The sequence below is a fragment of the Hemitrygon akajei genome, chromosome 5 (assembly GCF_048418815.1).
Source record: "Hemitrygon akajei chromosome 5, sHemAka1.3, whole genome shotgun sequence".
NCBI lineage: Eukaryota > Metazoa > Chordata > Chondrichthyes > Myliobatiformes > Dasyatidae > Hemitrygon > Hemitrygon akajei.
This window is the reverse complement of record NC_133128.1, coordinates 134,837,819-134,862,263: the sequence shown is the minus strand read 5'-3', so window position 1 is coordinate 134,862,263 and position 24,445 is coordinate 134,837,819. Positions and strand designations below refer to the sequence as shown.

The window sequence follows — 24,445 nt, the reverse complement described above, 5'->3', positions numbered from 1 at the left end:
CCAATTTTATTACACCATGAGAGGTAAGAATGGCTGTTTAAGATATTAAATCCTTTAATAAAAGACTCCTCTGTTAGATAAATTTATGCTAAATGCTTTCAAGTGGGGGGTGGAGGTAGGTCTCTGGGCACATAGGTATTTATTACATTTTATTGACTTAAATATTATTTCTCTAGTTGCATACTATTAATGAGACTTGCAAGTCCTACACACCATTTAACTCCCTCATCAGTTTTAGTTTGTGATGTCACTGCTGGCAGCAACGGCAGCATTTACAGTTCATCCTACATTGCTCTCAAAAATACGAGGGCAAGCTTCCACCTGAACCAATGCTATAGTGATGTTGGTCAAGGAGATATAGGATTTAAACCTACAACAGAAATAGTACTCTATATTTCTGTCAGGATAGTGTGTAACCTGGGTGGATAATAAAGAGAAAGGCAATAGCAATGTGCTTTCTCCTCTGTCCTTCTTAGTGATCAAGCTAATAGATTTGTGAACATAGAACAACCTATGCTCCAAGCCTACACCAGTATCACTCCCAAACTTTTCCTACATTACATCAATGTTCTATGCATTGATGCTGCTTCCTGCACCCATGCAGAGCTCACTGACTTCATCAACTTTGCCTCCAACTTTTACCCTGCCCTCAAACACCTCATCATTTCTGATACCTCCCTCTCCTTCCTCAATCTTTCTCTCTCTCTCTCTCTCTCTCTCTGGAGACAGCTCATCTATTGATATCTTCTATAAACCCACTGATTCTCACAGCTGCCTGGACTATGTTGTATTTAAATGCACATTCGTATTCGGAATAAGTTGGATGAACGCGTGGTGCAATTAGAGATTGGTTGGTATGATGTGGGCATCACAGAGTCGTGGCTGAAACAAGGTCATAGTTGGGAGCTTAATATCAAAGGATATACTTTGTATTGAAAGGACAGGCAGGAAGGCATAGGTGGCAGTGTGGCTGTTGGTTACAGATGGAATTACATCTTTAGAAAAAGGTGACATAGGGTCACAGAATGTTATATCTTTGTGGGTGGAGTTAAGAAATTGCAATTGTAAAAAAAACATTATGAGAATCCTATACAGGCCTCCAAATAGTAGCCAAGATGTGGTGTTGAGATTGCAAAGGGAGCTGGAAAAAGCATGTAATAAGGGTAATGGTACAATTATAATGGGGGATTCCAATATGCAAGGGGATTGGGAAAATCAGGTTGGTGTCGAATCGCAAGGAAGGGAATTTGTTGAATACCTACGAGATGGCTTTTTAGAGCAATGTACTCAGGGAAAGGCTATCTTAGATTGGGTGTTGTGTAATAACCCAGATCTTATTAGGGAGCTTAAGGTAAAGGAACCTTTAGGAGAAGGTGATCATAATATGATTGAATTCATACTGCAATTTGAGAAGGAGAAGCATAAGTCACATGTATCAGTATTGCAATGGAATAAAGAGATTTACAGAGGCATGAGAGAGGAATTTGTCCAGGTGGATAGGAGGGAGATACTGGACAGAGCAGAGGTGGCTGAAGTTTCTGGGAATAAGTTCACAAGGCACAGGAAAAGTTGTTCTCAATTGGCTGGGGTACGCAACTGTGACTGACAAGGAAAGTTAAGGACTTATATGCCAAAGAAAGGGCATATAAGGTAGCAAAAGTGAGTGGCAAGTTGGATGTTAGGGAAGTTTTTAAAATCCAACAAAAGGCAACTAAAAAGGACACAAAAGAGAAAAGATAAAATATGAGGGCAAACTAGACAACAATATGAAGCAGGATACTGAAAGTTTTTTCAGTTATTTAAAGAATAAAAGGAAGGTGAGAGTTGATATTGGACCACTGGAAAATGATGCAGGTGAGATAGTAATGCAGGCAAAGAAATGGCATATGAACTTAATAAGTACTTTGCATCAGTCTTCACTGTAGAAGACACTAGCAGTATGCCAGAGGCCCGTCAGTGTCAGGGAGCAGGAGTGAGTGCCATTGCTATTACAAAGGAAAAATGCTAGGCAAACCAAGGGTCATAAGGTGCACAAGTCATCTGGACCAGATGGACCACATGCCAGAGTTCTGAAAGAAGTTGCTGATGAGATATGCATTGGTTATGATCTTGCAAGAATCACTTGATTCAGGCACGGTTTCCGAGGACAGGAAAACTGCAAATGTCACTCCATTCTTTAAGAAGGGAAGAATGGCGAAAGAAAGGAAATTATTGACCAGTTAGCCTAACCTCAGTGGTTGGGAAAGTGTTGGAATCAATTATTAAGGATAAGGTTTCAGGGTATGGAGACTAATGATAAAAATAAGTCAAAGTCAGCATATTTTCTGTAAAGGGAAATCTTGCCTGACAAATCTGTTAAGAGTTCTTCAAGGAAATAACAAGCACGGTGGACAAAGGAGCAGCAATGGATGTCATTTACATGGATTTTCAGAAGGCATTTGATAAGGTGCCACAAGAGGCTGCTTAACAAGATAAAATCCTATGGCATTACAGGAAAGATACTGGCATGGATTGAAGAATGGCTAACAAGCAGAAGGCAGCGAATGGGAATAAATGGGACCTTTCCTGTTTGGCTGCCAGTGACTAGTGGTGTTCCTCGGGGCCAGTATTGGACTGCTACTTTTCACATTGTTTGTCAATGATTTAGATAATGGAATTGATGGCTCTGTGGCAAAGTCTGCAGATGATACAAAGATAGGTGGAAGGGTAAGTAGTACTGAAGAAACAATGCGATTGAAGAAGGAATTAGAGAAATTGGAAGAATGGGCAAAAAACTGGCAGATGGAATACAGACTGGGGAAATATACAATAATGCATTTTGGTAAAAGGAACAAAAATGTGGACTATTACCTAAATGGGGAGAAAATTAAAACATCAGAGGTGCAAAAGGACCTAGGAGTCTTTGTGCAAGACTCCCAGAGGGTTTATTTACAGGTTGAGTGTATGGTAAAGAAAGAAAATGCATATCAAGGGGACTCGAATATGAAAAGACGGAGATAATGCTGAGGCTTTATAAGACACTAGTCAGGCCACACTTGGAGTATTGCCAACAGTTTTGGGCCTCGTTTCTCAGAAAGGATGTGTCATCATTGGAGAGGGTCCAGAGGAAGTTCGTGAGAATGATTCTGGGAATGAAGGGGTTACATACGAGGAGTGTTAAGCAGCTTTGGGCACATACTTGAATAAAGAAGAATTCGGTGGGGGGGGGGGGATCGCATTAAAACCTATCAAATGTTAAAAGGACTAGATAAGATGGATGTGGAGAGGATGTTTTCTATGGTGGGGGTGTCCAGAACTAGAGAGCACAGCCTCAGAATTGAGGGGTAACCCTTTAGAACAGAGGTAAAGAGGAAATTTTTTAGCAAGAGAGTAGTGAATCTGTGGAATGCTCTGCCACAGACAGCTGTGGAGACCAAGAACTTGAGTATATTTAAAGCAAAATTTGATAGTTATTTGATTGGTCAGGGCATCAAAGGATATGGCGGGAAGGCAGGTGTATAGAGTTGAGTGGGATCTGGATCAGCCATGATGGAATGGCAGAGCAGACTTGATGGGCTGAATGGCCTAATTCTGCTTCCATGTCTTATGGTCTTGTACCTCTTCCCCACTGTCAGTTGTAAAAACGTCATCCCTTTCTCTCAGTTCCTCTATCTCCATCACATCTGCTCTCAAGATGAGGCTTTTCATTCTAGAACTAATGAAATGTCCTCTTTCTTCAAAGAAAAGGGCTTTCCTTCCTCCAGCATCAACACTGCCCTTACTTGCATCTCTTCCATTTCGTGCACGTCTGCCCTCACCCAATCCTCCTGCCACCCAACCAGGGATAGGGTTCCTCTTATACTTACCTACCACTCTACTAGCCTCTGCATCCAGCACATAATTCTCCATAACCTGCCATCTCTAAGCACTTTTTTCCTTCCCCCCCCCCCCACACCACTTTCCACAGGAATCACTCCCTACATGATACCCTTGTCCATTTGTCCATCCCCACTGATCTTCCTTCTGACACTTATCCTTGCAAGTGGAACTAGTGCCACACCTGCTCCTACACCTCCTCCCTTACTACCATTCATGGCCTCTAAAAGTCCTTCCAGGCGAGGCAACACTTCACCTGTGAATCTGCTGGGATCATCTACTGAATCCAGTGCTCCTGGTGTGACCTCCTGTATATTGGTGAGAGCTAACGTAGACTGGGAGACTGCCTTCACTGAGCGCCTACACTCAGTCCACCAGAAAAAGCCAGGTAATCCTGGTGACCACCCATTTCAATTTTACTTCCCATTCCAACATGTCAATACATTGACTCCTCATCTGCTGTGATGGGGCCACACTCAAGTTGGAGGAGCAACACCTTATATTCAGAATTGGTAGCCTCCAATCTGATGGCACAAACATTGATTTCTCGAACTTGCAGTAATTGCTCCCACCCTCTCCTTCACCATTCCCCTCTCTCACTGTATCTCCTTACCTGCCCATCATCTCCTCTGGTGCTCCTCCCCCTTCTCCAGCCCTTTTGTAGGCAGCTATGCACCTATAGCTATAATGTGCCCACGGAGGAGGAACTGAATGTTTAGGGTGATGGGTGAAGTTACAATCAAGTGAGCTGCTTTCACCTGGATGGTGCCGAGTTCTTTGAGCATTCTTGGAACTTGAAGAGGGTTCCACTGCATTCCTGACTCTTGCCTTCTACGTGGTAGGACTTTGGGGAATTTGAAATGGTGGGGTGAGTCTCTTGCCACAAGACACTCAGTTTATGATTAACGCTGTAGCAGTGGTATTTATGTTGCTTAACCAGAGCAATTTTTAAGTTAAATTTCTGATTAATAGTGAGCAGAGTGCTGATTGTGAAGGGGGGAGAGGAGTTTGAATACTGTTGAATGCCAAAACTAAGTGGTTAGATTCACTTACTTGAAATGATTATGGTCTGGACACACAAAGGGAAATTTAGCTGCCACTGATTTGTTCACAACATGCCTAAATTTTTTCCAGGTCTCGCTCCATCCAGGTATTGTTTGGCTCATTGGCTAAGGGAGTTGTTAATGGAACTGAACGCTACAGAATCATTGGTTTCCAATAATGACCACGGTTTACAATGCATGCACAATAAAATTACTATGTTGTAGGACTGACATGTATTCTTTTAAAGCAGTTGGCAAACAAGTCAATACAATTATGCATGCACAATTCTCTTTCTAAAGAGATTAAACATTACAATTCTCTAAAGTAGTATTTGCATTAATTAGGAACATTTATTATCAAGAGATTGTGTCACCAACAATGTATTATTTTAAGAGGAAAGAATGCATTTGATAAATTTTGAAAACCACTTAATTAGTAACACACACAAAATGCTGGTGGAATGCAGCAGGCCAGGCAGCATCTACAGGAAGAAGTACAGTCGACGTTTCGGGCCGAGACCCGAATTAGTAATGACTGGAGAACGTGCCAAATGACCATTAGTCCACAAGATGAGGTGTGAAACAGTAGACTAACATTATGAACAGGCTCAGGTTTATCCATATTTCCTTGTTATTTGCTCATTGATGTAACTGACAGTTCCCAATTAAACAAGTCTGTTGGCACTAGAGAATAACATTGGCATCCCTAAAGTACTCTCGTTAATTATCAGGAATTTGAGCACAAACTGGATTGACAGCACAAACTGGATTGACACCATTCTGCAATTTAAGAGGGAAATGGCCTTCAGACAAAACTTTAAATTGAGGTCCCATGTCCCATCCCAGTAAACAATTCCAGGTTACTTTTGAAAGAACAAGTGTATTATTGCAATAATTATCTCCCATCCAAAAACTGTTTCCTTTCAGATTTTTCATATCATGGATCACAATGCAGATGGTGGGATCTTGTGGATAAATAAAACATATTGGGCTGACCTGTGGTAAAAAAAAACCTGTTCTGTGAATGCAGTGTGTTGCTCGATCTTTCTGACAGTCATTACCTCCAGTTTTTGTGCTCGCTCTTTGCTGAGTGGTTCCAAGGGGAAGTTCATATTGTTGTCATCTGCCAGGGAGCGCAGATCAAAGTAATATTTGGCATAAACACTAGCAGGAACATTAATATTAAACTGTAGCAACTCTAGGAACTGCCTTTCCATCTCATTCCTGTTGGGGAAAAAAAACACAAAATGAAAAAGATTTGAATAAACTAAGTAACCAATCCTTAATTTACCAATAATATGCACTTCTGGAAAATTTCATGAGCAGAAAAGGCTGGGTAAAATATATTCTGGGAGTTTCCCTTCCAGTATATTCCTCTGGGCAGAGCATCCACCGCTATTTGTTAAATCAAAGTAGATTCTTAAATCATGTACCCCAAAGAGTGGACGGCATCAAAGCAAACATTTTTTAAGTTGATATCTGTAAATCAAGAAACAGTATGCTTGACAAACAGATAATCAAAAACTTAATTAACTTCAACAAATAAGAGTCCTGGGATGTGCAAATATAGCAAAACGCCAGAAGTCAGCCCATTCCATGTTATCATTTGACTCATCTACGTTTAGAGCTCTCAATATAGTCTGTAAATTTAACTAAGTGCTTTCACACCCCAAAGCATCTACTATACAAATGCATATCAACACTACTCAAGTAGCTGCTAACACACAAGCTTCCAGTTGAAAAGAGCCACATAGTACTGGCACTCAAAGTCAGTTGACATGGTATTGTGGCAGAATTCCCTGCTGCAACCAAGAAATAGGAGAGAAAAAGTAGTAGCAAAATTGCAAGAACCTGTAGAAGGTTACATACTCATTCAGCTCCACCAAGGTATTAACCCTCTCCACCTTCACCTTCACCTTTCTGGACATGCCTTCTTCTTGATGCTACCATCAGGGAAAAGTTTAGGGCTCTTGATATAGTCTGTAAATTTAATTAACTAAATGCTTTCATACTCCAAAGAATCTAACTCACAAATGCCAGAAGACCCACATTGAATATTTATAGTAATTTTGTTTTTGCACTGTATTGCTGCTGTGAAACAACAAACTTCCTATCATTTTAACATTAATAAATATGACAGTTCCTTAAGGTAGTGGGGATAAACTGCCACTGCCAATTAAATACTCCCAATGACATGCGCCTCAAATAGCCTCAGACAATCAAGTCCAGCTCTTGGCCTTCACATCTAGTTTAGTTACCAAGCCTGGGGAACTGTTTCTACTGACAGGAGAAAGGACAAAAGCGTGTTACTGGTGCCTTCAAAACCAGCTACTTCGGGCAGATGGGGCTCATCATCATCTGTGGTTGGCAGCTCAACTAGGAGAAGAAAAGCTCTGAATTTAAACCTCTGTTGCCTTATGGCTACACTCATGGAGAAGACTTCAGGAGTAAATCCCGAGGAAAAATCTGGATCTGGAGTCCTTAAGGCAGTCCTACGTTGAGTTCAATGCTGACCGAGAAATCCTGTGACGCCACTGGGGCCAAACTGTATCATGTCTCTGCTTTTCCTTTGGGCTTTCTCCTCAACTGCATGGAGAAGGGGAGCCTGCTACATGGGCCACAGATTGTTTCCATATTGTACTGCCCTGTCTTACATATCACAAAGACAGCTGGGATGCAACATCCAAACATCCATGGTTGTCCCCGCCCAAGGAGGGCCTTAATACATCTGATTCTGACCAGGTGATGCAACAGAAGTAATTAGTATTTCAACTAATCACCTCTTTTATCTCCAAGTGAGTTTCATTTAACAGGAGCCAAGACTTGGAGCAAGAGACACAAGAGTTTGAAAGAGAAAGATCTCAGGAGTTGCTGATTAGTTTCTTATAACAAATCTCTGAAAGAGGAAATTGTTGGTTAATAATTGAACAGTTTATTTACAGCAGCCAACAAAAATACGTTAGAGTCAAGTGGAGTAGCTATTTTTGTTATTTGCCAGTGTAAGAATGGGAAGCTAAGGCGTTGGCTCAATGTGAAGAAGTGAAATGGTCCAGGTGTGGGGAATGCAAGCTGCATTTTTAAAAAAGGTTTCAGAGAAGGCAGGATGGTAATCAAAAGATGGAATGCTCCTTCTGATGTGGGAAGTGATGGAACCTCAGTCTCCCGGATGACTACTGCAGTGAGAAGTGCAACCAGTGCAGCTCCTGACAGACCTAGAAATTATAGAGTTGGATCTAGAGGTATTTAGAGTCATCTGGGAAGTAGATGAGACTTTTACTGAAGTGGTCACACCCAAGGTACAGGCTTCAAATAGGTGGGTGACCACCAAGAGAAGTAAATGGAGTTACAACACAGAGCCAGCAGCAGTAGTAGGTTTTTGGTGCCATCACCAGCAATGAGGCTCAGAGGGAAAGGGTGCAGTCAGGGTGATGGTGATCAGAGATTCCATAGTGAGAGGGTAGACAGGAGATTCTGTGACACAGAAGAGACAATAGGATGGTGTGTTACCTCGCAGATGCCAAGGGTTAAAGATATCTCTGAGCAGTCACAGAAAATTCTTGAAGACAAGGGTGAACAAGCAGAGGACACAATAACACAAACAATATTAGTAGAACAGGGGATGAGGTCTTGCAGAAAGAGGGAGGTAGGTAACAAATTAAAATGATGGATCTTGAGGGTAGTGATCTCTAGATTACTCCTGGTGCCATGTGCTACTGAGTCCAGGAATAGAAAACTAGGCCAAATGAATGCATGGAGGAAGAGCAGATGCAGGGATAGTGATTCAGGTTCTTGAATCATAGAAACATAGAAAACCTACAGCACAATACAGGCTCTTTGGCCCACAAAGCTGTGCTGAACATGTCCCTACCTTAGAAATTACCTAGGGTTACCCATAGCTCCATGTACCTGTCCAGAAGTCTCTTAAAAGACACAATCGTGTCCGCCTCCGCCACCATCCCATTCCACGCACTCACCAATCTCTGCGTAAAAAACTTACCCTTGACATCTCCTCTGTACCTACTTTCAAGCACCTTAAAATAGTGCCTTCTCATGATAACCATTTCAGCCCTGGGAAAAAGCCTCTGACCATCCACACAATCAATGCCTCTCATCATCTTATACATCTCTATCAGGTCACTCCTCATTGTCCGTTGCTCCAAGGAAAAAAGGCCAAGTTCACTCAACCTATTCTCATAAGGCATGCTCCCCAATCCAGGTAACATACTTGTAAATCTTCTCTGCACCCTTTCTATGGTTTCCACATCCTTCCTATACAGGCAGTCCCCGAGTTACGAATGTCTGACTTACGGACAACTCGTACTTACGAACCGAGGAAGGAGAACACCGTCCGCCATTTTAAGTCGTTGCCATTGACACCGTGTTAAGTGCTTAACTTTGTATTTTTCTTAGTAAGATTCACCCTGAACCCCCCACCCCCACCATTCCAGTCAGCTGGTGGCGCAGTCAGATCAGCACCGGGCTAGAGAATGGAGATTCCTGAGTTCGATTTAGTGATAGATCGCTCCCGTGCTGGGTTGATGTCGATCCAGTGACTCCTGTATCATCCGTGCTCGCAATTCGACCTCGTAAAAAAAAACAGCCACCTCCAGTTTAAATTCCCATGCGGAATATTGTGGAGGATCAAATATCCAAATCCAGCACAGCCCCCACTTGTCCCATTTAACCTGTCTCAGTGTGGTGCAGTTTAGCACCTGGGGAATTCAGTGCTGTGGTCCTTAGGACCCAGCGGACCTCGGGAGCCAATGCAGGTCAGGACCTGCTGCCTGCAGTGTTTCTGTTCCATTGACAGAAGCGATCGCGATTGAAAATAAAGTGGAAATAATAAAGCGTTTGGAAAGAGGTGAAACGCCATCAGTCATTCAATGATCGGAACAATTTTAAAGGATAACGGATAAAGTGAGAATAATGGAGTATGTGAAAGGCCCTGCCCCGATGAAAGCTACAAATATTACTAAGCAACGCAGTGGTTTAACTATTGGAATACACGTTTCTTAAGTGTTTTATATGCATAGAAAGGTAAAATATATACTATATACTAAGACAAACGTTTGACTAACTGATGCTAAATAATACCGGATGTACTTACCTTCAAATCCGACTTAAAGACAGACTCAGGAACGGAACTCGTACGTAACCTGGGGACTGCCTGTAGTGAGGCAACCAGAACTAAGCACAGTACTCCAAGTGGGGTCTAACCTTGGTCCTACAGAGCTGCAACATTACCTCTTGGCTCTTAAACTCAATTCCACGACTGATGAAGGCCAATGCATTGTATATCTTCTTAACCACAGTCAATCTGTGCAGCAGTTTTGAGTGTCCTATGGACTCGGACCCCAAGATCCCTTGATCCTCCACACTGCCAAGAGTCTTACCATTAATACTATGTTCTGTCATCATATTTGACCTACCAAAATGAACCTTCATACTTATCTGGGTTGAACTCCATCTGCCACTTCTCAGCCCAGTTTTGCATCCTATCAATGTCCCACTGTAACCTCTGGCAGCCCTCCATACTATCCACAACACCCCCAACCTTTGTGTCATCAGCAAATTTACTAATCCATCCCTCTACTTCTTTATCCAGGTAATTTATAAAAATCACGAAGAGTAGGGGTCTCAGAACAGATTTCTGAGGCACACCACTGGTGACCGACCTTCATGCAGAATATGACCCATCTATAACCACTCTTTGCCTTCTGCAGGCAAGTCAGTTCTGGATCCACGAAGCAATGTCCCCTTGGATCCCATGCCTCCTTACTTTCTCAATAAGCCTGGCATGGGGTATTTTGTCAAATGCCTTGCTGAAATCCATATACACCACATCTACTGCTCTACCTTCATCAATGTGTTTAGTCACATCCCCAAAAAATTCAATCAGGCTCGTCAGGCACGACCTGCCTTTGACAAAGCCATGCTAACTATTCCTAATCACATAATGTCTCTCCAAATGTTCACAAATCCTGCCTCTCAGGATATTCTCCATCAACTTACCAACCACTGAAGTAAGACTCACTGGTCTATAATTGCCTGGGCTATATCTACTCCTTTTCTTGAATAATGGAACAACATCTGCAACCCTCCAAACCACTGGAACCTCTCCTGTCCCCATTGATGATGCAAAGATCATCGCCAAGGGCTCAGCAATCCCTCCCTTGCCTCCCATAGTAGCCTGGGGGTACATCTCATCCGGTCCCAGTGACTTATCCAACTCGATGCTTTCCAAAACTCCAACGCATCCTCTTTCTTAATATCTAAATGCTCAAGCTTTTCAGTCCACTGTAAGTCATCCCTACAATTGCGAAGATCCTTTTCCATAGTGAATACTGAAGCAAAGTACTCATTAAATACCTCTGCTATCTTCTTCGGTTCCATACACACTTGTCCACTGTCACACTTGATTGATCCTATTTTCTCACATCTTATCCTGTTTCTCTTCACATACTTGTAGAATGCCTTGGGGTTTTCCTTAATCCTGTCCGCCAAGGCTTTCTCATGGCCCATTCTGGCTCTCCTAACTTCTTTCTTCAGCTCCTTCCTGATAGACTTATAATCTTCTAGATCTCTATCATTACCTAGTTTTTTGAACCTTTCGTAAGCTCTTCTTTTCTTCTTGACTAGATTTACAAAAGCCTTTGTACACCACGGTAATTGTACCCTACCATCCTTTCCGTCTCACTGGAATGTACCTGTGCAGAAGATGCAAATATCCCCTGAACTTCTGTTCCCAATTTATGCTTCCAAGTTCCTGCCTGATAGCCTCATATTTCCCCTTACTTCAATTAAACGCTTTCCTAACTTGTCTGTTCCCATCCTTCTCCAATGTTATGGTAAAGGAGATAGAATTGTGATCACTATCTCCAAAATGCTCTCCTACTAAGAGATCTGACACCTGACCAGATTTATTTCCCAATACCAGATCAAGTACAGCCTCTCCTCTTATAGGCTTATCTACATATTGTGTCAAGAAACTTTCCTGAACACAGCTAACAACCTCCACCCCATCTAGGAACATGCCAATCGATATTTGGGAAATTAAAATCTCCCACCCCGACAAGCCTGTTATTATTACACCTTTCCAGAATCTGTCTCCCTATCTGCTGCTGTTACTATTGGGTGGTCTATAAAAAACACCCAGTAGAGTTACTGAACCCTTCCTGTTCCTAACTTCCGCCCACAGAGACCCTGTAGACATTGCCTCCATGTCTTCATCCTTTTCTGCAGCTGTGACACTATCTCTGATCAACAGTGGCATGCCCCCACCTCTTTTGCCTCCTTCCCTGTCCTTTCTGAAACATCTAAAGCCTGGCACTCAAAGTAACCATCCCTGCCCCTGCACCATCCAAGTCTCCGTAATGGCCACAACATCATAATTCCAAGTACTGATCCACACTCTAAGCTCATGCACGTTGTTCATAATACTCCTTGCATTAAAACAGGTACATCTCAAGCCATCGGTCTGAGATGTAGGTTGCAGAAACTTGTAAAATTAGTCAGCTCCCTCATGGGTACTAACCTCCATAGTATCAAAAACATCTTCAAGGAGCAGTGCCTCAGGAAAGTAGCAGTCTATCATTAAGGACCCCTATCACCCAGGACATGCCCTCTTCTCAATGCTACCATTAGGAAGGAGGTACAGAAGCCTGAAGGCACCCACTCAGTGATTCAGAAACAGCTTCTTCCCTTTTGCCATCAGATTTCTAAATGGCCATTGAATCAATGAACACTACCTCACTACCATTTTTTTAGCTTCTGTTTTTGCACTATTTATTTTAACTGAACTATACACAAAATGTGATCAAACCTTCATGTGAGTCCTAAAACTAGATAAAGAGAACCCAATTAAATAAATAACAAAACATTATTGAGAAAAATGATCTACCCGGTAGTTTGTTCGAAAAAGTATGTGAACCTTTGCTTTCAGTAACTGGTGTAACCCCCTTGTATAGCAATAACTTCAACCAAACGTTTCCAGTAACTGTTGCTCAGTCCTTCAGTCCTTCACATTGGCTTGGGAGAATTTTAAGGCCATTCCTCCTTACAAAACTGGTTCAACTTTTGGATGCTGGTGGGCTTCCTTGCATGAACCGCTTGCTTCGGGTCCTTTCACAACGTTTCTATAGGATTAAGGTCAGGACTTTGAATCGGCCATTCCAAAACACAAATTTTCTTTTTAAGCCATTCTGTTGTTGATTTACTCTTTTTTTTGGATCACTGTCTTGTTGCATTATCCACATTCTATTAAGTTTCAGGTGACAGACTGTTACCCTGATATTCTCCTGTAAAATGCCTTGATACAATCACAAACAACAGAAAATCTACAGATGCTGGAAATCCAAGCAACACACACAAAATGCTGGAGGAACTCAGCAGGCGAGGCAACATCTAGGAAGAGTACAATGTTTTGAGCCGAAACCCTTCGGCAGGACTGGAGAAAAAAAGTTGAGGAGTGGATTTAAAAGGTGGGGCAGGGGAGAGTGAAACACAAGGTGAAACCTGGAGGGGGAAGGATAAAGTAAAGAGCTGGTGAAAGAGACAGGAGGCCATGGAAGAAAGAAAATGGGGGAGGAACACCAGAGGGAGGTAATGGGTGGGCAAGGAGAAAAGGTGAAGGAGAGAAAAGGGGATGAGAAATGGTGAAGGAGGGACAGTGGGGGGCATTACCAGAAGTTTGAGAAATCAATGTTCATGCCATCAAGTTGGAGGCTGCCCGAACAGAATACAAGGTGTTGTTCCTCCAACTTAAGTGTGGCCTCATCACGACAGTGGAGGAGGCGATGGATGGATATATTGGAATGGGAATCGGAAGTGGAATTAAAATGGGTGGTCACTGGGAGATCCCACTTTTTCTGGTGGACGGAGCTTGGCGAAGTGATCTCTCAATCTACGTCGGATCTCTCTGATGTACAGGAGACACCAGGAGCATTGAACACAGCTGATGATCCTAACAGGCTCACAAGTGAAGTGTTGCCTCACCTGGAAGGAATGTTTAGGGTCCTGGATGGTAGTGAGGGAGGAGGTGTAGGGGCAGGTGTAGCACTTGTTCTGCCTGCAAGGATAAGTGCCAGGAGGTAGATCAGTGGGGAGGGATGAATGCACAAGGAAGTAGGGAGCAATTTCTGCGGAAAGCAGAAAGTGGAGGGGAGGGAAAGATGTGCTTGGATTCCGTTGGAGGTGGCAGAAGTTATGGAGAATTATGTACTGGACACGGAGGCTGGTGGGGTGGTAGGTGAGGACAAGGGGAACCCTATCCCTGGTAAGGTAGGGAGGTTAGGGTAAGTGCAGACTTGATGAAATGGAAGAAATGAGGTTGAGGGCAGCGTTGATGGTGGATGAAGGGCAGCCCCTTTCTTTGAAAAAGGAGGACATCTCCTTCATTTTAGAATGAAAAGCCTCATCCCGAGAGCATATGTAGCGGAGACAGAGGAATTGAGAAAAGAGGGATGGCGTTTTTACAAGTAACAGGGTGGGACGATTTATAGTCCAGGTATCTGTGAGAGTTCGTGGGTTTATCATTGACATCGGTGGATAAGTTTTCTCCGGAGATAGAGATAGAAAGGGGAGGGAAGTGTCGAAAATGGAAGATCTGATCACATTTTAGGTCATATTTATGCAGAAATAGAGAAAATTCTACAGGATTCGCAAACTTTCTAACATCACTGTGTATGTATACACATGTACATATATACACACACACACATACATTGTAATTCAGTTTTTTTAAATCTTCATTGTGTATTGCCTTGTACTGCTACCGCAAAATAGCAAGTTTCACGACATATGTGGTAATAATAAACCTGATTCTGATTCTGAATCTGAATAGATTGGGTGATTTCAATATTCCTGGTATTGACTGTGCCACTTAAAATGTAATAGGCCTGGATAGGGCAGAATTTGCGCGGTATGTCCAAGACAGGTACCTGATGCAATATATGGAGGAACATACTTGGGAAGGAACAATGGGGAATGAGGTGGGCCAAGTGGCTGAAGCGGCAGCTGGGGAGCCCTTTTGGTACAGTGACCATAATTTTATTAGTCTTAAAGTGGTTATGTAAAAAGACAGAACAGGTCCACAGGTTAACATCCTGAACTGCAGCAGGGTTATCTTTGAGAGCAACAGGCAGAATCTAACTGAGCTCGACTGGACAACTCTAAATAGAGTTGGAACTTAGGAACAGTTGGCAAGTAGGGCAGTTTTAATAGGGTTACTTCAAGAGTCCAAGGGCATCATGTTCTTGTTTGGGTGAAGGGTTGACATACCAATTTCAGAAAACTGGCAGATGCGAGATATTGAGGTTCTGGGTACAATGGGTACAAATAATTGGGTATGAATGAATCCATTAATGAATACAAAATGTTGAAGAGCAGGCTTAAGACGGAAATCTGGAGGGCAAAAAGAGGGTATGAGATGATTTGATAAACAGGATTAAAGATAACCTCAAGAAGTTCTTCTGTTATATTAACTGTAAAAGGCCTACGCCCCCTTAAAGACTACCTTAGATGCCTATGCAAGGAGCTGCAGGAGATGGCGAATATTTTTAATGTTTATTTCTTCTTGGTGTTTATTAAGGAAAACAACATAGATGCAAAGTAATATTTTAGTAATATTTGTAATTAGTAAACTTAGCAATATTTGTAGCTTTCATCGGGGCAGGGCCTTTCACATACTCCATTATTCTCACTTTATCCGTTATCCTTTAAAATTGTTCCGATCATTGAATGACCGATGGCGTTTCACCTCTTTCCAAACGCTTTATTATTTCCACTTTATTTTCAATCGTGATTGCATCCCATCAATGGAATAGAAACACTGCGGGCGGCGGGTCCCGAGGTCCATTGGGTCCTAAGGACCATCTCACTGAATTCTCTGGGTCCTAAGGACCACCGCACTGAGACAGGCTAAATGGGACAAGTGGGGGCTGTGCTGGGTTTGGGTATTTGATCCTCCACAATATTCCGCGTGGGAATTTAAACTGGAGGTGGCAGTGTTTTTTGCGAGCTTGACATCAACCCAGCACGGATGGTATGGGAGTCATTGGATCGACATCAACCTGGCACGGGAGCGGTCTGTCACTGGATCGAACTCGGAAACCTCCATTCTCGAGCCCGGCGCTGATCTCACTGTGCCACCAGCCGACCGGAACGGGGGGGGGGGGGGGGTGTGGTGGTCAGGGTGAATCTTACTAAGAAAAATTTAAGCCAAATACAAAGTTCAACACTCAACACAGTGTCAACGGCAATGACTTAAAATGGTGGACGGCATTCTCCTTCCTCAGTTCATTAGTACGAGTTGTCCGTAAGTCAGACGTTTGTAACTCAGGGACTACCTGTATATTGGTGAGACCCAATGTAGATTGGGAGACTGCTTCGCCAAGCACCTACTCTCCATGCACAAGAAAAAGTGGAATCTCCCAGTGTCACCCATTTTAATTCCACTTCCCATTCCGACATGTACATACTCTCACAATGAGGCCACACTCAGATTGGAGGAGCAACATCTTATATTCCGTCCGGATAGCCTCTAACCAGATATCATGAACATTGATTTCTCTAACTCCCGGTAATGCTCCTCCCCCCACTTCACCATTTCCCATTCCCCTTTCCTTCTGTCACATTATCTCCTTGCCTGCCTATTGCCTCCCTCTGGTGCTCGTCCTACTTTTCTTTCCTTCCATGGCTTTCTGTCCCCTCCTATCAGATTCCCTCTTCTCCAACCCTTTATCTCTTTCACCAGTCAACTTCCCAGCTCCTTACTTCACCTCTTACCCCCTAGTTCACCTATCACCATGTGTTTCTTCCTCTCCTCCCTTCTAAATATGACTCCTCATCTTTTATTCTCCAGTCCTGCTGAAGGTCTCTGCCCGAAACATCGACTGTACTCTTTTCCATAGATGTTGCCTGGCATGCTGAGTTCCTCCAGCATTTTGTGTGTGTTGCTTGGATTTCCAGTATCTATAGATTTTCTCTTGCTTGTGATGGGAGTAATAAGTAGTCAAGTCTTGGATCATATGCATATTACAAAGACGGTGGAATCGGCAACCTTGAAGTACATTATGGTAAGCATATTTCCAAGGGTTGACCTAGTGCACCCCCTGACATTATGGGACACCAAGGAAGAAACTGAGAGGCCTTTTGAGATTTACTTCATCATTAACCATTGGGAAAGTTCCTGAAAACTGGCTAATGTTCTATTTTTTAAGAAGGGTAGCAAGGACAGACCAGGTAAATAGATACTAGTGAGCCTGACTTCAGCAGTAGGGAAGTTAAAGGAGGGAATTCTGAGTGACAATATCTGCAAATACTTGGATAGTCAAGGCCTGATCAGAAATAGTTAATATGGCTTTATCTGTGAGAGGTCATGTTTGATGAATCTTGGAGTTTTTCCAAAAAGGCAACTATGGGGATAGATGAAGGTATCGCTGTGGATGCTGTCTACATGGACTTTAATTAGGCATTTAACAAGGCATTTAGCATGGCAGGCTTATTGGGAAAGTTAGGTCACACAGGATTGAGAGGGAGCTAGCTTGATGACAGGAAGCAGAGATTGATTCAAGGTCAATTCTCCGACTGGAGGCCTGTGACTAGTGGGGTGCCTGGGGCTCTGTGTTGAGACCTCTGTCGTTCAATTATTTATGTAAATGAGTTGGATGTGAATGTACCAGATTTTTTTTTATTTTTACACATTGAGCGCTGCTCTTCTATTTTTATTCTTTTTTTCTTTAAATGGGTTCTTTCAGGTTTCTTGCTTTGTGGTTACCTGTGAGCAAATAAATCAAGGTTGTATAACTTATACATTCTTTGATAATAAATGTACTTGAATCTTAATGTTACTGAATTAGGGGATCTTGTTGATAATGAAGCAGGTAACAATTGCAAAGGGATCTTGATCAGTTATGGTGGTGGGCTGAAGAATGGCAAATGGATTTCAACTTGGATAAGTGTGAGGTGATATAAGTTGGACAATCAAACCAGGTCAGGGGTTGTACAATGAATGGTAGGGCACTGACAACTGTTGTGGAACAGAGGGCCACGGTAGTTCAAGTGCATAGTTCGCTGCTAGAGTGCACGGTCAACAATTTAAAATTTTTAATTCAGATTTCAGCATGCCGTATAGAATTTATGTTCAAGTAAATAATCTGGAATAATTTCCAAAAGTCATTAATAATGATGACCACAAAACTACCATTGTACAAAAAAAACATCTGATTCACTAATATCCTTCAGTTGGGTGGTGAGAATAGCAGAAGGGAAGATGGGGAAAGAAGCTAGAGTCAATTCAGTATATAACATTGACAGCAAGATTGCTAAATTTGTTTTAGGCAAGAATATCAAGAGGAATAAGATCAAAATAGGTAACTGGAGTTAAGATACCAATTAGCATGAATTGAATAACAAATTAGGGTCTGAATGACCCATTCTTGTTCCAAATGAAAACATAAATTATAAATTTGTAGATATTTTCATAGCTCTGACCTCTCTTAGCTCTATCCTCAAATTATTCTGAACACAACGACAGCAAAGATTTTAGGAGATCAATCAGTTTAGCCTCAGGACATACTGCAGAGGCTTCTCAGGACTATGTCCTATACCCAAACATTTCCAGCTGCTTCACAATTAACTTTTAATATGAAACCAAGTAAGGAACATGGATGTCCATTCACAACTTTATTTAATTCACAGCTGGGTGCCATGGTAGCATAGCATTAGCGCGACGCTATTACAACTTAGGGCATTTTGGAGCTCAATTTAATTCTGGCGACGTTCTGCAAGGGGTCTCATTACATTATTCCTGTGGGTACCTCGGGTACTCTGGTTTCCTCTCACACTACAAAGTTGCACCAAGTAGGTTAATTGGTGATTGTAATTAGGTTAGGGTTAGTCGGGGTTATAGGGTTATCAGGGCAGCATAGCTCGAAGGGTCTACTCAGTAAGTAAATGATGTCCTGCTAAGTAAATATATAAATCTGCTCAAATAATGAACAATTTGTGTCAGAACACAGCAAGTCCTGGATGATAAGTATATGGGTAAGTAACAACTTCTCCAATAAGAGGATTCAGTAGGCTCTACTTTTTATTCAATGACATTCTCCTTTGTTGAATTACCTGCCTTCAGCACTTTGAGGATCAATATTGACCAAATAAATATTGAGGCTACAAAACAAAGTCAAAAGCTCAAACACTGAAGTGTGAGATACATCTCTCAATTCCCCAGCCTTTCTACATTCTACAAGGCAAACCCTTCACCCAGCACCATCCAGGATAAAGCTGCTTACCGGTACTTGCTACATCTCTTCCGCTGAGTAAATATTCAATCTTTTGTCAATGGGTCCAGACTAAAAGACACATTTCAGCAATTCACCAAAATTTCCTCCACAACACTACTTAGTCCTACAATATTTACTTTGCCAAAGCAAAAAGCAACAGAATAAGTACTAAGAGGGCATCAAAGGAGTTTTCTCCCCCCCTGTCAGAGGGTGGTTAGAACTTGGAGCACACAGCCCAAAAGTGGTGGTGGAGGCAGGTACTCATAAAATTTGAGTAACATCTAGATGAGCACTTGAATTCCAAGACAAACAAGGCTACAGACTAATTACTGGTGAATGGGATTAGTACAGGTGCTAACTTGATGGTCAGGATGGAACATGATGGGCCAAATAAATAGATTTTGCACTGTAGGACTGTGATTCAGGAAGTTAATGAGCCATAAAACAGAAGTCCACAATTACTTCTTTGAGAAACAGGGGGCACTTTCAACTGAGAACTCTAGAGATTTCGAGCTTGTACTTCAACTTTCTAATGTACGAGATACATTATTGTATAATAATTTTGCAATAGGATGGCAGTAAAGGCCATGCAGCAAAAGGAAATGTAAATGTATGCCAAACTAACTGCCTGATTTAATAGCACAGAACATTAAGGTTGCAATCACAAAATGAAGTGAGATGACAATAATTGAACATCCACCACATAAGCTTCATACAAAAATGCTTTGCCCTTTAAACTGATTGTTAACAAAAACAAATCTACGGAAAAGATGTCAGTCTTCCATCTTTCAATAATATAGCATCTCTATTGCAGATCAAAAGGATTCATATGTTGTGCATTATCAGAGCCACTTTCACCAGGATCATAACAGACAGAGATTTAGTGGGGAGCAGAAAACATAGACATATATACACACATACACAACACACAAAGGGCTTAGCCAGTCACCAAGGCAACAAATGGACTCTCAGAATACTGCTGTTATCATGTCAGAGGATGAGGGCTCTTGAACCTGCAGAGACACATTACAGAAAAGGCTTTTAACAGGAGGCTGCTCTTCGTTATGCAACAGGCTAATACATAGGTAGCATATAGCAAGAGTGCTACACTTCATTGCCCTTGACATCTGCAACTATAGAAGCTGTGCAATTCTCAATGAGCTTTATTAAATAATTATCTTAAAATGAACCTCTGCATCCACTTACTCTTATCTTTTATCAGCTTCCATTTTTAATGAAGCTGAACAAAGGCACCAATGCAAAACAAAAACCAGCTTCAACATTTCTCAATTCATTTGTCAGTCATTTGGCATTCAATCCAACATTCATAGCAAGAACCTTCGGAGGGGACATCAAAAACAATTTGCAAGTAAATAAAGCAGAAGCAAATCACTAAAATTTGCAGCAAGCTTCTTCACCGTGTTGGTAAAATGCACTTAATGTTTACTAGAACATTATTCATTCATTTGTTTCCAAATATGAAATTTCAGTCAGTTCATACATTTATGTACATGCCTGAACCATGAGTTGACCCATGCTTTTTATTATAATGTTCTTCAGAATGAGAAGCTTTTTATAAATGTGAGAGAAATCATGAAGAATGATTAAGATGATAGAATTTGGACTCTTTTGTTCCCCACCCCACCCCCACAGGCTCAATGATTTCACACATTCCTGGCCCACATCCTATATACTACCCTATCCAAACGAGGTTATCAAAATTTTGCAGATCTCCTCTTAGTTATATTGCATAAAATCTTGTTCTTCCATCATGTTTGTGCATGTTCATCTACATTAGCTCCTAGCTAGGCAATACCTTGCTTCTTTATAAGAAATTTTCAGTTCTTCTATCATAAGCCTCAGATCTCATTTCTCTGCTTCTATAATCTATTCCAATTCTCTGAAATATCCAGGCTATTAGTCTCTTCATAAATTACTTTGCAAAGAGGTAGGTTTTAGGATGTTCCTTAACATCTACCTTTTCCACCAAGCTACCATATTTTTGCTTGATAACATTCCTATACGGCATACTGGGAAAGTTTACTGCATTAAAGTTATTTTATAAATGCAATTTACAATTAGCTCAAGCATGCTAATTAAGACTGAATGGCTATGCTGATTCAGAAAAGTGACTTTCAAATGTTGCAAAGCACAGAGATGGCAGACACTGGAATCTGGAGCAACAATCTGCTGAAGGAACTCATGGTGAGAACTGATGCAAGGGTACCAACCCAAACTGCTAACAATTCCTCTCCTCCCCAGCAGATGCTGCTTGACTTGCTGAATTTCCCCAGCAGATTGTTTATTGTTTAACTTTTGCGAGTTTCAATAAAGGTAAACTCAAATACTTACATATCTTCGACGGTCATGTCTTTTAGAATCTGACAGTAGTCTACATTCCAGACTGCCTGATCATCCCATACCTTGGAAGCAAGCAGGATGGCACCCAGTACAATCCGTTTCCAGTTACTGGGGCAAATATCTATCTCAGCATATGTTAGCAACCTTTCTAGATAAACCTAGGAGAAAGGATGTTTTTATTCATGTTATAATTGTATAAAAATGAGCAAACTATATATTAATAAACCCTTAAAATGTTCATCTGTAGGAATTGGAGAAAATGGTTTACTACCAGAAATGTCAAGAGAATCCTCATAAAGCAGCACTGTAGAACAAAATAAAAACAGAAAAGACCAACATTGCCCTCAGCCCGTTCGACAGATGAACCAAACATTTTTTAGTATTTTTACTGTAAAGTGTCACTTGACTGACATCAAAGCAGGAGATTTGAGTAACAGCCATTTTCCTGCTGCAGCAATTTGTAGTTTCTGCCATGCAGCCCAAAGGTGATGAAAACTGATTTAACGGGTGGAGCTTAGCAGGACGATGGTACCTAACGGCAACTCCTTTGCTTGCATCTTCAGAAACAGCTCTATTTCTATCTTTAATATTTCTATTTTTCCCTTTCAGGGTTCTTTTGTTGGACCTGGAGTTACATGCTGACTTTGGTTCTTTGCAGGAATGGGATCCACTCTTAGGGTTGCTATTCGATATACCAAGGACGTGGCCTAGAAGACTAGCGCACCTTCAGGGTTCTGAAATTTCTTAGCTCTGGATGCAAGACTTTTAACATCGTAAATCAGCGAGTTGAAACAGGGACACCTCTTTTTCCCTTATTAGGGAGAGGGGGACAGACTGTGGTTTGTCGAATTACCGGGTGAACCAGTAATCTTTGGGGTACTGCGTCTATGTCTTTGTTGATGCTTTGCTGCACACTTGAATGCCCAGTGGGGGGGGTGTCGATCCTTTTTTTGCTGGTGGGGGGGTGAGAATCATTGCTTTGCTGCTGCTTATGCGTGGGTGGGGGAAGCTGGAGGGGCTTTGGGGTTCTAACATTTAACTGTCATTCATTCTTTAGGGCACTCCTCTGTTTTTGTGGATAGTTGCGAAGAAAAATAATTTAAGGATGTATATTGTATACATTTCTCTGACATTAAATGTACCTTTGAAAAAAACTGAGGCCATAGAAAATCTGGATTGATCTTGCAGGTTTCTTAGCAGAGGTCTTAATCAGTAGCAAAGGAGCATTTGGCTTGATTGGGTGCTTAGTGGTGTACAATGACTTAAAAAGAGGACAAATCAAAAAGAATATAAAATGCCATACCATTGTGGAGCTGCACACACTGTAACACTGACTAACATGGAATGTAAGCTAAGATTCACAGCAGAACTCCTTCCTATTACTTATGTCACCCATGAGAGGAGTGAGGGAAGAAAGAAAAGATCTGCCATTTAAAAGCTCCCAAAAAATACAAAATGAACAGAAGAAAGACAAACCAGTTGGTCCAGCTAGCATATATTCATTAACTTGAAAAGGAGAGAGAGAAAAAAAAAACAAAGATTTACAATAATGGTGTATAAACATACAAAAGGCAGTAGGCCATTTAGTTCCTTTTGCTTGTTTCTTCAATTAATCAAATCCATGGCCAATGAGGAACCCGAAGCTTCCCAAACTTTTAGTTATCAAACATACATTAATGTCTGATTGCAAGTTTTCATGGACCAAGTATCTGACTGCCATTGACAGAAGAGATTTCCTTATTGCCATTACTGTGTGCAGAGGGGTTTCTTATTTCACCCCCAAAAGGCTGAATTCTAATTTTATGTCTATTTAACTCCTAGAATTCCCAATGTTTAAAAAATGCTTTATTATCTACTTCGTCAATTCCCCATATCTCAAGACCACATCAAAGAGTGCCTTAACCTTCCAAATTTCTGGTAGTTAAACGCTAGTTTCTGTGAACTCTTCATGTAAGTTAACCTGTAGTGAACGTTTTTCACTCTATAACTACGCTGTGCTGCTTCCAACACCTTTCTAAATTGTGGTATGTAAAACATCTCTCAGTACTCAAGAGTGGTCTAACCAGAGTTTTTCTCCCCCATATGGATAACTATAATATAGTTCCTATTCCCCAACACTTCACTCCTCTAACTGGAAGTACAGCATCTATTAACCTTCTCTGTACACCTGTTCATATAAATTTATGAATGCACATGTCTGCATTCTCTTCCGTCTTCAACTGCTTTTAGATTTCCTATATTTGAAAAGTATTAGGTCTCTCCAATGCATATCCAAAGTGGATGATGTGACATCTGCCTCAATTACCTTGGGTATCCCCATTTGCTCAATTACTAACAGTATTTTCTCCCTATATACATTACACACAATGCTGCCATCTTTACCATTCAGTCAATCTAGTCTATGCTGATGCATTTTTCAGCCTAGTCCATCTACCAACACAAGAAAACCATAGCCCTCCATTCCCCTCTCATCCATGTACCTATCCAAACCTCTTAAATGTGGCAATTGAACTTGCATCCATCTCTTCCAGTACAACTCGTTCTACATTAACACCACTCATTGAGTGGAGAAACTCCCCTTAGATCCCCCTTAAATATTTCATGTTTTACCCTAAACCCATGCCCTCTAGTGCTAGTCTTACACAACCCTAGGGGAAAAAGCCTGCATGCATTTACCCTATCTATACTCATCAATAAAAGATTTTTCCTCATTTTCCTATTCTCCAGGGAATAAAGTCCGAACTTATTTAACCACTCCCTATAACTCTAGTCCTTAAGTCCTAGTAATATCCTTGCAACTAATACCCACTAATGGGGGTAGGCTTCAGAGTAAACACAGAGGAAAAATTCAAAGCTGGAGTCCCTACCTATGTTGAGTTCAATGCTGACTGGCATCTCCTGCAA

The 24,445-nt window shown here is 41.6% G+C and overlaps 1 protein-coding gene across 3 annotated transcripts in view; it reads right to left on the bottom strand.

The window, feature by feature from the left end:
- The window catches only part of ccnyl1 (cyclin Y-like 1), a 99,914-nt gene that overhangs the window by 10,357 nt on the left and 65,112 nt on the right, over positions 1-24,445 (bottom strand). For all 3 annotated transcript variants that reach the window (XM_073046531.1, XM_073046532.1, XM_073046533.1), the window contains 2 exons: positions 21,533-21,699; positions 5,960-6,122 (listed from right to left, as the gene is read on the bottom strand). In XM_073046531.1, coding sequence (XP_072902632.1) covers positions 5,960-6,122; positions 21,533-21,699 — 330 coding nt within the window. The remainder of the gene's footprint in view (positions 1-5,959; positions 6,123-21,532; positions 21,700-24,445) is intronic.